The 15,582-nt window shown below is 38.6% G+C and overlaps 2 protein-coding genes across 2 annotated transcripts; both read left to right on the top strand.

Moving 5' to 3' along the window:
• The first annotated feature begins 3,011 nt into the window (after positions 1 to 3,011).
• On the top strand, positions 3,012 to 7,585 carry LOC131306386 (putative 12-oxophytodienoate reductase 11). Its single transcript, XM_058332592.1, has 5 exons — positions 3,012 to 3,255; positions 3,345 to 3,485; positions 4,081 to 4,211; positions 5,973 to 6,134; positions 6,730 to 7,585. The coding sequence occupies exons 1-5, from the start codon at positions 3,182 to 3,184 to the stop codon at positions 7,326 to 7,328; spliced, it is 1,107 nt and encodes a 368-aa protein (XP_058188575.1). The 5' UTR covers positions 3,012 to 3,181; the 3' UTR covers positions 7,329 to 7,585.
• Positions 7,586 to 11,004: 3,419 nt separating this feature from the next.
• Positions 11,005 to 14,031, top strand: LOC131306385 (ras-related protein RABA2a-like). The gene is made up of 2 exons (XM_058332591.1): positions 11,005 to 11,199; positions 13,326 to 14,031. The coding sequence occupies exons 1-2, from the start codon at positions 11,035 to 11,037 to the stop codon at positions 13,806 to 13,808; spliced, it is 648 nt and encodes a 215-aa protein (XP_058188574.1). The 5' UTR covers positions 11,005 to 11,034; the 3' UTR covers positions 13,809 to 14,031.
• The last annotated feature ends 1,551 nt before the right edge of the window (positions 14,032 to 15,582 follow it).

The raw sequence follows: 15,582 nt of genomic DNA, 5'->3' as shown, positions 1-15,582 counted from the left end.
TTTATATACGAGTTTGCCTTCTTTTTGGTTCACATATATAAATTTTAGTTAGCCCAGGGCGAAATAAATTCCTGGTTCCGCCCTTGAATTATCCGTTTCCAACTCTTATGTCAAAATACAAATGGTCATTTTTTGAAATTTGGCATGGAGGAGGGAGGTTGTCAAAGTTGGCATGAGAAAGCTTGCCTTCAAATCTACGTAAGAATTGGCATCAAAGAAGGCTGTTGGGTTAGATTGAATTTTGGTGTCAAATTTTACAGTTAACATGTTCACGTAGGATTTGACATCTCCCGTTGGAGATGCTCTTAGTTCCCTTGACGGAAACTTTGGTCGAATCGTCCGCCCTCGACCGTACAAAAGCATGGAGCAGTGTCTAGACATTTTTTTATCTATCAAGCGGTTACACGGTGTTTTTGGGAGCCAAAAACAGTTTACCCATGAACTCCACTGCCTTCTCGCAAATCATCGTACAATGGGACCATTCTGACAGTCAATTTGGCCTTATAAATTTCATTCTAGAAACCGCAAGCAGTTACCCCACTTCTTGGGTCATTTTGGACTTCCACAACTTCGTCCAGTTTTTAATTGAAACAATGGAGTTCAACACCTTCTAATAAACTGATTCCCAAAAGAACACTTAATTTCCATCCATGATTACAAGTGGGGCATTAAGACGTACACTTTTTTGTATACGGAAAGCCAAAGGCCTAAACATCCAAAGATGACAAATGGCCTGTCGATATTCACATGCATGCCATTCGACTGGCCCAAAAACAAAACGGCTTCTGTCTTTTGTATGTTAGTAAATTCGCGGCTTCTCTATCGATTCGACAAGGCCAAATCACGTCAAACATTTTTTTTTTAACATAGAGAGATTGGGGAGGATTCTCTATCGATTCGTTTTTAACCGGAGAAGATATCTGTATGGGATAGGCTGTAATAGTCATATCCCTTTTCCGAGCATCGAACTAGCCAACAAATGGCTTTCTTTGCCCGTAAATTGTTCAAGCCTTGCAAGGCTTTTCTGTCGAATTATTTTCATGATTCAACTCGCTTTGAGTTTCAAACTTTCGAACCACATTAAGTTTTATAATTGGCTCTAAAGATGAATTTTTGCCCCCCATGCAAATTCAATATCAAAAAGAGGGGTATTTCATTTCATAGTTTGGCCAAGTGTGTTCTGATTTCGTGTAAAAAAACTGGAACGAAATTAGCCATTGGCCTTTGTTTGGCCAAAATATGGGTAAACGCCATTTTCATTATTCGCTTTTGATTCTCCATGAAAACCATATTTATGGTCTTCCACATCCTTAAACAATATGGATGTGTGTGAATTTAAGCCGTTTTTTAAAACGTACCGTTCAAAAGACGAACTTGAAGAATCTTTATAGGCTTTGTTTCTCAAGCCCCTTTCAACGGCAAAGCCTTCAAAACCACTGTTATGGTCTTCTACTTTACCATTCACGGCCGTAAAGCCCTTTCCTTCCGGAAAGTACATCCTTTGTGTTGAATTTTGACAAATGTCCACGCGTTGCTCCTTAATGGCCAACCTTTATAAAAGATTTATAAAGACATGTGTTAGCAAGAGGCAAAGACAAAATTGATTACCCTTTGAAGCAAATAGTCAAAGTGCCTCTGTCGAAATTTTCAATGCACGATTGGAAACAGTTTTGGTTCTTTTCTGATAGGAAAATAAAGATGTGCAGAAAATAACTTCCTAATTTTCTATTATTTTTTTATTCTAATTTGCTTTTAAGTGTCCAAATAATTTCCTACAAACTCCAAAGTGTGTAGGAGCATGCCACTTATCTCAATAACCTCTCTTCAACTTCAAAGTGTGTAGGAGCATGTCAAGTGCCTTGTATTTCATTAAAATACAAACAAATAAAAGAAATAAAAACTAGATATATTATTAATATGAAATAATAAAATAGGAAGTATTCTCATAATTGTCACCTTTCGGTCGATTATTGATAGGCGGTGAAATATGTTGTAAACAGGAGTGTGTATTGTAGTATTTTCCTGTGAATGAATGTCATTTTGTCTAGTCATGTATATGTCGTACTTTATCATTGAGATTGATTTTCACACTTCCCAAATTACTAAATGCACTTGATTTTTTTTATCAGGTTCAATCTGTTTGTAAATTTAAAAAAAATATATGGTTAAAATATTAAGTGCTCTAATTTTCAATCTGTTTAAACAGGTGCGAAGATTTTATTTTTCTGGTAATTTTATCCTAAATGGTCATAATGAATTTTTGGCTTTAAGATTTTTTAATGAACACCCTAAGAGAGCTCTAACTCATATGAGAGCCCTATCGATATCGGATTGGGATAATTTTTTTAAGGAGCCTATAAAAAAAATATTTTAAGAATGACTTACAGTTTGAATCATCTTTATAGGATCCGTAATATGTCTAAATAAATATTAAACGTTGGAACAGTACACATTTCGCAATTCCGTTTGTAACTTGACGGAAGATGACGGCAAAAGCTTAATTGGAAATTTTTTTTGTAAACTTTGGAGGTTAAATTGAAAATAGGTTAAATTGAAAATACGTTAAATTTGAAAGCATATGAAACGTTGCGGTATAAGTTCACCGGTTTTTTTGAAATTTTCCCTATGTTTAAGTACTTGGGTATCTTGGGCGTGGAGCATGGTGATCGATATTTGTATTTTGACTTCTGCTATGAAAAAGCCTAATCTCACGTGTGATAATCAGCAATGCTAGGTACCCCGAATTAATCATCCTGGACAAGTTTTTCTTATTGCTAATAAAAGTTTATTGGGGTATATTTTTTTGGATACCTGGCACTTTTGCGTCGTAATACTAGTGTTGTATATTTAATAAATAAAATATCTGTACAGATTTTTTTTAACAGTAAATAATATTCTGACCAATTTGCACACACCTCGATTAATTTCCGTCTCGTCCCGGTCTAAGGGGGGGGGGGGGGGGGGGGGGGGGGGCGGGGACAAATGTTTCTTTATCACTGATTCACTGTCCTCACAGAACGTATGTGAGTGCGTATGCATTGACAGACTAGCTAATTATACGTTACTATATAAGTGGTCGTCCATGACCATGTACAATGAGAAGAACCCAGTGACCAGTTAACCAGCTCTGATAGACCAACTCACAGAGAAGAAGAAATCCCGGGGGAAATTACATTTGAAAATGGCAGCCAACACAATCAATCCGATTCCTCTCCTCACTCCATACAAGATGGGAAAATTCAACCTCTCTCACAGGTTTTTCACCTGCCCCATCTCTCTCTCTCTCTCTCTCTCTCTCTCTCTCTCTCACAAATTATTTACTTGGAGTTTGGTGTTTTTTGCAGAGTTGTTTTAGCACCATTAACTAGGTCTAGATCTTACAACCACGTCCCGCAGCCCCACGCCATATTGTATTACTCTCAACGGACAACGGACGGAGGCCTTCTCATCACTGAAGCAACCGGAGTATCTGACACTGCCCAAGGGTATTGGATTCTCTCTCTCTCTCTCTCATCAGTTTCCCTGTACCTTACCATTCATTACAAATGACTATTTTTACAGTCCACTAGAGACGCTGGTTTAAATTCGAAAGAGAGTGCCGTATAAATTGGTCTCAAAAAATTGATAGTACTTGAAAAGCTTCGAACGTACATAGAAAGAAAGAAACTTTAAGTCTCTAATCTTGACGACCCCTCCAAGTATGTTGGCATATGAAATTTTCTCGTTACCTGTACTCACCAAGGAAAGATAATTTTTGACATATTTTTAAATCTGGTTTTCGTTTTATAGAAGAGAAACCAAACAAAAGTCTCTATTTTTCTCTAAGGAACCAAACAAAAGTGGGTCTTTTTTTTCTTGGCTTGTCTTTTGAAAATTTTACGGTTTTGAATTGGACAATATTTCGAAGATGACAACATATTCAGTGCCAGGTTAAAATTTATTGGCCTGGATTAAACATGCGTATGTATATAATCCGACAAAGTGTATGCAATACTAATGTATTTATCCTATGAGTTTATTCTCTGTAAGTCTCGTTAATCAAACGGATCCTATAAAGAAATCGCTTGACTTCATTTGAAGGTACCCAGAAACGCCTGGAATTTGGACCAAAGAGCATGTGGAGGCATGGAAACCAATCGTGGAAGCTGTTCACAAGAAGGGTGGGATCTTCTTCTGTCAAATTTGGCACGTCGGCCGTGTCTCCACTTACGGTAATTTCGTATCTCATACTCACCAATTTGAACATTTTTTTGGTTCAATCATCCATTTGAAATTGAAAACGAATTTGCTTGATTATATACAGGAGTAGCATCTCTAATCAAATACCTTTTTTTTTTTATCAGTAAAAGTAACATTTATTAATAAGAAAACGAGAAAGGGATTCCAACCAAAGGTTAGAAAATATGACCAAATGGAATATTCAACCCTATATACCCAACTATTCTGTGTTGATTTTCGTATTAGTTTGTCATGAATTAGATTAATCACACTTGAATATGTGGTGAGAGATGCAGAGGAGGAAAAAGAAAGCAAGCATTGCTTGACCAATCAACCACAACCATACGTTACAAGTCAACTTCGAGATTTTAATAAGGAGAAGGAAACTATCATGCTGCATTAAATAAAATCTAACATTGCTTATAATAATCAGATCCGTATCTAAGCCAAAATATTACAAATTATTAAGACAACAAAAAAGGTAAGAGTTTGTGTCTCTGAACTGTATTACGGTTAGCTCGGCAACTTTAGGGCTTCTGGGATTAGTTGAAGGGTGGGAAAATGGAGTGGACACCGGTTCGGCTGTCAACAGAAAAATAGAATGGAACATTTCAATTAATGAAGATAGATGCTTAATAATGGCTCTAAAAGAGCCATATTAATTAGTGAAGTTTTTACATTGAGGCCAAAATAATTAGGAAGAAAGTTCAAAACTCATAACAACATGGTAATTCAAAGAAATAGGTGCTTTTGGATTTTGATGGCGTATTGCCACCTTTAGGAGATACTAGTTTCAAATATTAAACGGTCGGCTGTAAGACCGCAATAATTAGACTCTTTGATTTCATGACACATTATATGGTCATCTAAAAAATCATACCATATGACTCTATAACTCATCATGCTTATGTATGGACTAAAGAAAAAGAATAGCAGTGTCTTTTTCATCACAAGAATGTCATTTAAAAATTAAAAGCAGTGACAAAGACTTGATAGTAGCCTAGTTGGTAGATTGTGACTTTGTGGCCTCCAATTAAAAAAGGACTATCACATGTGCTGCATCATCTGTGTTGTTTCCACTTGCTCAGGGTACATTGACAAAGGATATTTTGAGGGGAATTAAGATCATCTGAGCTCATGCCCAGCAACCCTTGAGTTTGTTTGGGACCAATAATCAATTTCCAAAATTTTATAAGAAGTGGGTATAACTAGATTGTTAAATATATTCCAACAAATTGAGCCTGTGAATTTTGAAATTCCTACGTTGCTACTCCAATTAATTGACAAGCAAAAATAAAGAAACCAAAACAAAATACGATGAACACCTGATATACGTGAAAACCAGAATAGAGGGGCTGGCTTTTTGGAGCTTACAAATATCTGCTTTGATCAAGGTTTGGGGTTATTGGTGTTTGTAGAGTGCTACTTTTGTTGGGTAGTCCATTTCTATTTTCTACCTTCACAGGCCTTCTTTGGTAGGCAAAAATAAGAGGAATTGAGAAGGAAAAGCATTTTCCCTTTATAATCTTCCATCCATTTGATCAAAATTAAGAATTTTGCGTCATTCTAAATTAACAAGAAATCAAAAGTATTCAAATGGTTTGCCGGGTACTAATTTCTCTGCTTCGAAAATAGCTTGAACCTGAACGACCAACCACAGCTTCAAACATTGAGCCTAATTGGTGGAGAGATTCATCCTATATATTTTTTCATCAAATGAAACTCAAATATTGGAACTCTGATATGTATTGCAGGCTTTCAGCCTAATGGTCAGGCTCCGATCTCCTCTACCGACAAGGGAGTGACTCCTGGCATTGACGGAGTAGATTGGTCCCCTCCTCGACGCCTGGAAATCGATGAAATCCCGCACATTGTGAATGATTTCAAGCTCGCTGCTCGCAATGCCATTGATGCTGGTCAGTATACCGCATCACTGCGTCTACTCTCCCATTTGAATGAACTTTTTGTTCCATAAAGTGTCCTTTTCTATTTTGTGTCCATTACGTGACTATGATTGGCAGCCATGTTGTTACTCTTTTCTAAAGTTGAAATATGCATTAGAGGCTACTGTTTCGATTTTCATTGATTGAGGCTCAAGATTACAAAACATTGAGAATTAAAAAGCTAGGAATTAAAACTTGATAGACGAGTTGGTCTCAGGAAAGTTTCTTAATACTCATACTTCAGGAAACTATGTCAAAAAAACAATAACGATAGGAGAAACTCTCGTAGTACTTTCTTTCATGTTGTTGAAAGTGCGCGAACCCGAAAGCATTCAAATCGGTTTAGTATTATTTGTTGGTTTTTTCTCCTGTTCCCATGTTTTCGGTATCACGCATATCGTCTGAGTGTGTCTTGAAAGGTAGAATGTAATGAGAAGATTTTTTGGAAAATGTTTTGTCAAATATTTTCCATAAAATAAAAGCCAATACAAAACAGGGCGAGAATTCAGAAAACAATGCCCAATCCTCTATGTATGTGTACACCAATACACTATTTTTCTCACCACAGGATTTGACGGAGTTGAGATCCACGGAGCAAACGGGTACATGATCGACCAATTCATGAAAGACCAAGTGAATGACAGGACAGACAAATACGGCGGGAGCTTGGAAAACCGGTGCCGCTTCGCCTTGGAAATAGTAGAAGCAGTTGTAAATGAGATAGGAGCAGATAAAGTTGGAATGAGACTGTCCCCATTTGCAGACTACATGGAATCCGCTGACTCGAACCCTGACTCCCTGGCCCTCTACATGGCCACTGCAGTCAACAAATTCAACCTTGTCTATCTCCATGTCATAGAGCCAAGGATGGTGAAAATGGGGGAAAAGTTTGAGACTCCTCACAGCCTTGGTCCCATGAGGAATGCCTTCAAGGGTACTCTGATTGCTGCTGGTGGGTACAACAGGAGCGATGGTAACAAGGCTGTGGAGGAGGGTTACGCGGATCTGGTGGCGTTTGGACGCTTGTTCTTGGCTAACCCAGACTTGCCTAGGCGGTTTGAGCTCAATGCGCCGCTTAATAGGTACAACAGGAGTACTTTTTACATTCCTGATCCGGTTATCGGGTACACGGATTACCCTTTTCTGGAAGATCATGTCCCTGCTTAGATGGCTATTGTGAGGAGTGGATTGTTTGATAATCAGTTTGTGGTTTTATTTGTTTCCTCATTTCTTTGTAGTATTGGTTTTACAAATAAGGGGCTGGAGAAGTTCTTTTTGTAACTTGTGCACTGCTATGTTGTTGTTGTGACTGCAAAGGAGGATAGCCCAAAGGCAGAAGCGGAGGAAGAAAAGTACTTTGAAGTGTGTGAATGTAGCATTCAATAAGCTTGAGTAAATATGCATTGCTGTTTTTCTTTTCAACATGTAAGGGCCTCTCCAATGATGTCGTATATGGATTGTCATATCAACTGCTAGTGTAAAATTTACATTTTCCTATTTGATGAGGCAAACATGAGAATCAAACCTGGTAAAGTTTGTACGGATCATCAGTGACCCTTATGTGATGAAAAGAAACCCATCACGGTCTCATTTAACAATCTCGAAAGGCGCGAGGTACTTAGGCAAAAATTGAAACATAACCGGTGAAGAGATTATCCAATGCTTTGGGAGCGTTGCTCCTCCTCTTACAGGATCAATGTGTGGCGGGACTCACGCACTTGTGAGACGAGGAGCAATGCTTTCGGGCCGTGTTTGGTGTTAATTGGCATTGTAGAGCATGGGGTTGGACTACTATGAGTGTGGGGCTCATATCAACTGTTCGGTTACAATTTTGGGAGGTAGGCTGATAGTCTAGCCCGGACCACGAAAGACCCGAATGGGAGAATTGGCATACCCCGGGGGTGGGTTTTGTACTTGAGGTATTAAAATGAAAATTAGTACATTTACATATTAATCTCATCGTTTTTTAACCAAAACGTGCGAACATGGTCATATCAATTCTTATCTCCAACCAAGCTATCATAGTAGTATGTGATTCATGTAGTGTCGTGTTTTTCATCATGTCGCGTCATGCCTTGTCTTTTTCGGTGACAAACACATATGACGTTTAATGTCAAGCCTAGTCAGGTGCCAAGAACTTGACGTTTCATGCCAAAAAATAGAGTTTTTCACATGAAATATCAATTGAAAAATAAACATAATTTGTTAATCTACCTTGCCGAACTGGCGACAAGCATATGTTATGTTCAAAGTTCTCATTTGAAAAATTGCTACAACCAATTAAGATCCACACCAGCAACTGTTGCACCCTCCTACTAACAAGATCAACAAGGTAGCATTCCTTTAGAGACGTTAGCACCGCTCATGCCATTGACTAATCAAAGAGACAAGCACAGCGGTCATTCCCAACAAGCGACGAACACCTTAGCTTCACTCCTAATCTCTCTACCTACAGCTCTCCATATTCCACTATCCTCCTAACCCATAACACGCATCAGCCAAGGCCAAAAAGCATTGAATAATTGTGATACACCACATTAGACATGTCCAGTTCATTGAATGTTTATCTCTTTTCGTTTCATGGATCAAGTGAAAATCTCCAATTCACTGAAAAACTGTCTTCAGCTTCAAAAAGAAAATGATTTTTTGCACAAGAAAGAAAGGGATCGAAATATGGTCGAAAGCTTCTTTCCGTTATGGCAAGAAAAAACTTTCGGGCTTGATGAGCTGATATTTGCAAAGTGATTCAAGATATCGGGATCCTTCACTTAAAGTGATCGGGGAGTGGTCAATAGGAGTATTGTTACTCAAATCAATCATATTCCAATGGGTGCATTGGGAAGCTATGACTCTTGAGCACCTAACAATGTGTTGCTGAACAAGGCAAAAAACATCATTTGCTCAGGCATCATTTACAATCATAGGTTGGTGAAGAGAGAGTTATACCATGCTCAATGCTCATGACTCACGTTTCCTACTTTCACTAAACTTTAAGAAGAGAAATTGTGGACCTTTTTAGCAGGCCCCCGCCTTCGACTGGCTAGGTAAACTTGAGAAGCAAGGTCAACACAAACAATATTTCCTTTTCTTTCTTCTCATTCTTCAAAAATTGTAACTTCGTTTGCGAGCAACTATACAACGGATTGACTCCCCCTGAGAGCTCAACGGTAAGGAAAATTTTATAATAGATGAAAATGGTTTATTAAAGTGTTTATGAAAGGGAAATTAATGGCCTAGATTGAGTGAATTTGAATCAAGATGATTGATTTTTCTTACATAGACCTTTTTCATGTATGCTATCAACCCTTCAACGGTAATAATATGTGCCTCCAACAGTTGTTGCGTGACATTTGGCACGCATCACCTGCTGTCTGAATTGACAAGCCTTAACCCCATGCCAAATCTTATCTTGATAAACTTGCTAAGAAATCAACCGTTGGATACAGTTTTTATAAATAAATTGTCAAAGCTATCTTGTGGTAAATCCTTTCAACTTTTACTTCCAAAAGATTGAGTGGTTTGGTAGTTTCTTATTGACATCACATATTCTTAAGTACTACTATATGAGATACTCTTACAATTTGCGCTGGTAATTTTAAATTTCGTAAGAAATATCACTTTTTCTTAGGTATGACATTTCTTTTTCTCAAATACATGACATTATTTTTTCGTTCGATACTAGTATTGTTGTATACTAAAATTTGACCTATTTGTAAAAGATAGTACCAAATTGTGACATAAAAATATGGGACCTGGGATGCTGTAGTGGAATCCGGGGATCTCGTAGGGCAGCTCACGCCAACAGCGTTTTCCGCCATAGTTCAGCCAATTCAATTGTCTATTTCGGTAATAGATGGCTCGGATTTTAATCTAAGTAACAGACGATTCAAATTAATAGGTTCTCGAATTAAATATGAGTCGTTCGTGCCTACATGGATGAGCGGATCGACTGCACTACAACTCTGTAGTGTGCACTACAAAAAATCCCAATCCATTGTAGTGCACCCCTGCACTTCAACGCGTAGTGCGACCAATCCATTGTTGGATTTAATCCGAGCAATGAACAATTTAGATTTGTAAGAGTTTGGATTAAATCTGAGCCGTTCGTCCCGAAATAAACAAACGGATTGATCGCACTACACACTGTAATGCGGGGGTGCACTACAACGGATTGGGAGTTGTTGTAGTGCAGCAACCGACTACACGGTATGGTGCGGCGGATCCGACCGTCCATCTCGATATGAATGGCTCAGATTTAATCCGAGCTCCTACAAATTCAAGCCGTCAATTGCCGAGATGGACAGACAGCCAAATTGGCCACACTACTACAGCACTCCCGGATCCCACTGCAGCATCCCCAAATCCAAAAATCTGAGATATCTAAATTTAAAGTCGAAGTTGGAAATGATTTAACAGAAAATGTTGAGAATTTTCGAAAATATTTGTGCCAATTTAATTTAATTCAAATTGAATTCCAAGTGCACTGTGGGCACGCCCTCAAACCGGAAAATAACATGGTAGTCTTGGGACGCCGCTGCAAATATCTCAACACCCTCCAACGTCACAAATGTGATTAGATTTCATCGCACGGTGAATGAACTCCAAAGAAATGCGTAATTACTCCCACGAACCGCCAAAACAATACGTCATCCGCATGGATGTGGATTCCAGAAGGGGTAGTTCCGGGCATTCAACTTTCCCTTCCTTCCGCCAGAACACATACAACTCATCATACTTTTCGAACGAAATTGAGAGAGAGAGAGAGAAGAGAGAGAGACCTTTCTGCATCTGTCTTTCTTGTTCACTGACTGATTCAACAATTGTTTTGCCCGCGCGCGTAGAGAGAGAGAGAGAGAGAGAGAGAGAGAGAGAGATGGCGAGGAGAGCGGACGAGGAGTACGACTACCTGTTCAAGGTCGTGTTAATCGGGGATTCAGGGGTGGGCAAATCCAACCTCCTCTCCCGCTTCACCCGAAACGAGTTCTGCCTCGAATCCAAATCCACCATCGGCGTCGAATTCGCTACCCGTACTCTCCAGGTCTCTCTCCTCCCACCCCTCTCTAAACCTTTTCTCTCTCTCTACAACTAGTGGTCTCTATCTATAATACTCTTCTTTTGTTCGCGATCGCTCGTTTGATATAACTTTGTTGTGCGTCATTTCTCGATAGCTAGTTGCTCCCGTAGTGCTTAAACTAGTTGAATGTGACTTATGCATCTTCTCTCTGTACGTCTTTGAGTTAGATTTATTTCCACTTCCTGTGAATTTTGAGCATACCTCATTCGCCTTGGAATTGTTTGTACGGATCTGGATTCAAACTCGCACTCGGATGTAACAGATTTTGGTGTTTATGTATCGCAGTTGTTGATCTGTTCTTTCGGACTCATATACTGATTCTGGTCAGGGGTGTGATTTTGTTTTTGTTTTTTATTGTGCGAGTTACTGTTCTCCTTGTTGGTTTGCGATAGTCAGTACTGTTCTCTTTGTTATTGCTTGGGTATGAAATGGGTGATCAATGTTGGGACCCCTCCAATTAATGTTCACATTTTGAAAATTTACATGCCATATCCCATGACCACAGATCCAAATAAAAGGTTGCACGATGATAAGATCCCCAAAAAATTTTACTCATGGCAGACTCCAAACGCAAGTGCATAAGGGGATGACAACTAACACAATTCCACGTTGCATTGATATGAGATGGGTGATCACTTAATATAATGTTGGGAGTCTTGGGACCTCTTTATTTAATAGCTTAAGCTTGTAGGTTGGATAAAAGATTCATGCATAAAACCTGATGCCTCGTTAAACATAAGTTAGAAATCAATAAGTTAGGGAAGTATATGGTGTATGGGCAATTAACGTCATGAATGATAAAATTGCATACAGGTGTCTAGAGAACTTGAATAATTGATAAACGTGAAGAATTCTTCGAGTCATTTTGTCTATGCCTGGCATTCTTAGCATTTTCAGTGGGACTAGACTCTCCAATTTAACACATTGGGGGTCCATCTCGATGAAACACTATATCTTATAGGTTCCGTTGTGCAGATCATCCATGCGAGGAACCTAAGTTATCAGACATTGGTTGCGTTTGAACCACATTTGCCTTACAAAAATGGACGTTATGTTCAAAGCATCATATTTATACTGTCTATTTTTGCAAGAAAAATGTGATCCAACATGTTTTTTCTTTTTCTATTTTTGATGTCTATCCCTCGATGGATTTAGGAAAATTACCGCATTCATAACTTGCTTCCTCCGATTTCAAATTTTCATGGGTTCATTACCAACATTCTTGAATAACTCATGCATGCTTTTGGTACTCCTGGATGTATGTTGGGAGGTTGAAGAGAGCGTCAAAATGGTTCAAAATGAGATGAGAGATCTCTTCTAAAGGAAGGGTTGGCCTCCATTGCAGATGGTAGAAACCGAAGGACCTGGGAATCACTATAGTCTGTAGCTGAGAAACATGAATGTGTTCATTCAAATAAGAAGTTTAAAGTCTTGTTAAGACATTTAAACCCTGGACTGTAGAATCCAGAGGTGCCTTTAAAGGTCTATTGAGACCGCCAGTTCTTAGGGTCTTTTCCCCCTTCCAGAATGATTAAGGTATTTGTATGCCACATTTGATTTTGTTTCTGCTATGTGTGTTTTTGCATCCCAAGAAGAGCTGCTTCACCTATTGGATTTGGAGGTAAGCCATTGTGCTTCTTGCTCTCTATGACTGTATCCTTGTTCTAGATTTGTAGTTTATCATGGTGTATTTATTTATTTTTTAGCCCACATTCTTACATGGTCCTCTATGTTATCACATGATGATGAGATGTGTGGCATGATGAAGTGGTACTACATTATTTATCTATTTTTCTTTTTAGTTCAACATCCCTGCTAGCAACTTTGCTGAACGGGTGCTGCTTTTGACATGCAAGTGTAATTTTGCCCGTCATGACTAAAATCCATTTTGGTCAAGTTGTGTTTAAATGAGGTTTTCGCACGTGTTGTCAAATTTCAATGCATCATAGAAAGGCGTTACCCCATTCTTCGGTACTAAAAGTCTCTTCAATGTTACAATAGGTTGTGAATGTATTGTGTGGAATCCATTGTTAACAATGAAACAAGCTTTACGTTTAACTTATTTCGTTGCTGATTGTTGTCTCATTCAGGTGGAGGGCAGAACTGTGAAGGCTCAGATATGGGACACAGCAGGACAAGAGCGATACAGAGCAATCACCAGCGCCTATTATAGGGGTGCACTGGGCGCTCTCCTGGTTTACGACGTGACAAAGCCAACAACTTTTGAAAACATCAGCCGGTGGTTGAAGGAGCTGAGGGACCACGCGGACTCCAACATTAATATCATGCTGATTGGCAACAAGACCGACTTGAAGCATCTCAGAGCGGTTGCTACCGAGGATGCTCAAGGATTTGCTGAGAAAGAAGGCCTTTCCTTCATAGAAACATCGGCGCTAGAAGCAACAAATGTGGAGAAGGCTTTCCAAACAATCCTGTCGGAGATATATAGGATAATCAGCAAGAAAAATCTTTCTTCGGAGTCTTCGGCTCCAGCTAGCATAAAAGAGGGGAGAACTCTAGATGTTGGTGGTCCTGACGCCAACACCAAGAGGCCTTGCTGCTCTTCGTCTTGAGTTTTGGTTGACGTTGCCATGGAAACTTCTGTCCATTTCATCTTTCTTTTATGTCAATTGGTTTGATTCTGGTGTTTTTGTATTCAAATCTTATTTGGTTAATTGTTGTAGGATGCTTATAGTTAGATTTTGTAACTGGAGGGTTCAATCCGAAAATAGGTGTGCGGATTGGACCGGAGAGAATCTAAATTCTTTTTGAATGGATGCGCTTAAGCTTGTTTAAGGGACCAGAGTTTTGTAAGCATTTTTTTCTTGGAGATTCTTGGGTAAGAGGTCGTGCAGTGTTGGATTTACTATTTAGGGTCACCATTCTTTGGTTTTTCGCTGCAGTACCCACCGATATAGGATTGATTTGATTTTTTACAAGGCCTACTAGAAAGTATTTTAAAATTTATGGATATTTTTTTTTGCATTATGTGGGGTTCAGAGTAGGCTCCACATGAAATAAGCATGCAGTCAATTGAGTGGTAAAATGGTGCAGTCAGCGTAAACATTTTGGATTGGTATACAGAGACCGGTGCAGTCAGTGTATACATTTTGGATTGGTATGCAGAGACCATTAGCACCTGGAACATTTATTTATAATAATATGGTTGCTATAAAGTGAAATTGTTGTTCCCGTTGAAAAGTTCAATCGCAAATCCTATACCTTTCCCAGCCATCTCGTCTCTTCCTTGCACATGTAAATTTTGTGCTCCAACGTCCAACCTTTCGCTCTGATTCCAGTTGGGATTCTTAGTCCCTCGCCACAACGAAAACACACCGCAAAATTAAACAAGCACAAAGAAAAAACAAAGAACACAGAATTTATAACTTTTAATTTACCACAAGTCCCAGAGTAGTGCTTTGGTTTTACTTGCTCACTACATGAACTGTCAAAATCAATTAGAGAAAAAGAGAGTGGCATTAGAGAAAAAGGAGTGGCAAAATACTAAAAAGTGTATTGCAGGGCTAAGCATGACATCATTTGTGGTGGGATCCATACTATTTCAACCAATAAAATGGAGGATAATGTTCACCCTCTTTTAAAAGGGAGGATAGTGTATTGCACTCCTAGACTGGGCTTCTACGAGGGTTCTTTTATAATAAGAGAAAAAGCCTATTCACGGAGCCCCGTGAATAAGTTGTTACGGAAGCGAATCGTGCCCGTCCAAATATACTTTGAACGGTCTAGATTTTAAAAATCTTTTTCAAAGAAAAAAGTTTTTTTCAAATCCAGACCGTTCAAAACCCAAAATAGAAGGCCAAGATCATGCGACTCCGTGAATAAAAAAATCACGGCTTGTCCATAAATAAGTTAATTGTGTGGTTTACCAAGCGAAGGAAAGTAGGAGTAACATGATGCTGGGCACGAGCGGCGGAGGTATGAACTGTGAAGTGGCCTGGGCCTTGCCTAAATGAAATTATCCCCGCGCCAAAAAATAAGAAAAGAAAAGAGCATCATTATAATTTTTTTTGAAAAATTGTCACTTAATCGAAAAAATACATAAAATTTGAGCCATAATCAAAGTTTATGAATTAAATGCGTTAGTCTTCTGCATGCACGCATGGTGATTTAAATATTGCATTGTGATATCACCTGTGATTTTCTCAAGATTTGTTGATTGTTCGTCTCGACAATCCGAAAATTTTAAAAAATCCTTCTCAGTAAGAATAGATTCTTATCAAGAAGATTCTTGTAACAAATCTAATGGATTCTTCAAAATGACAAAAACAAAAAACGTTTTATAAAAGTTTAGAAAAACTACAATTAAAATCTTAATACGACTTTACG

The sequence above is a fragment of the Rhododendron vialii genome, chromosome 11a (genome assembly GCF_030253575.1).
Source record: "Rhododendron vialii isolate Sample 1 chromosome 11a, ASM3025357v1".
NCBI classification, from domain to species: Eukaryota; Viridiplantae; Streptophyta; class Magnoliopsida; order Ericales; family Ericaceae; genus Rhododendron; species Rhododendron vialii.
Note: the sequence above shows the minus strand (reverse complement) of the source record. Positions and strands in the feature narration are given on the sequence as shown.

Coding starts and splice junctions, on each gene's coding strand:
- LOC131306385 (XM_058332591.1), top strand. CDS start 11,035: ATGGCGAGGAGAGCGGACGAGGAGTACGACTACCTGTTCAAGGTCGTG. Junction 11,200..13,325: donor TCGCTACCCGTACTCTCCAG/GTCTCTCTCCTC, acceptor TGTCTCATTCAG/GTGGAGGGCAGAACTGTGAA.
- LOC131306386 (XM_058332592.1), top strand. CDS start 3,182: ATGGCAGCCAACACAATCAATCCGATTCCTCTCCTCACTCCATACAAG. Junction 3,256..3,344: donor AAATTCAACCTCTCTCACAG/GTTTTTCACCTG, acceptor TGTTTTTTGCAG/AGTTGTTTTAGCACCATTAA. Junction 6,135..6,729: donor TCGCAATGCCATTGATGCTG/GTCAGTATACCG, acceptor TTCTCACCACAG/GATTTGACGGAGTTGAGATC.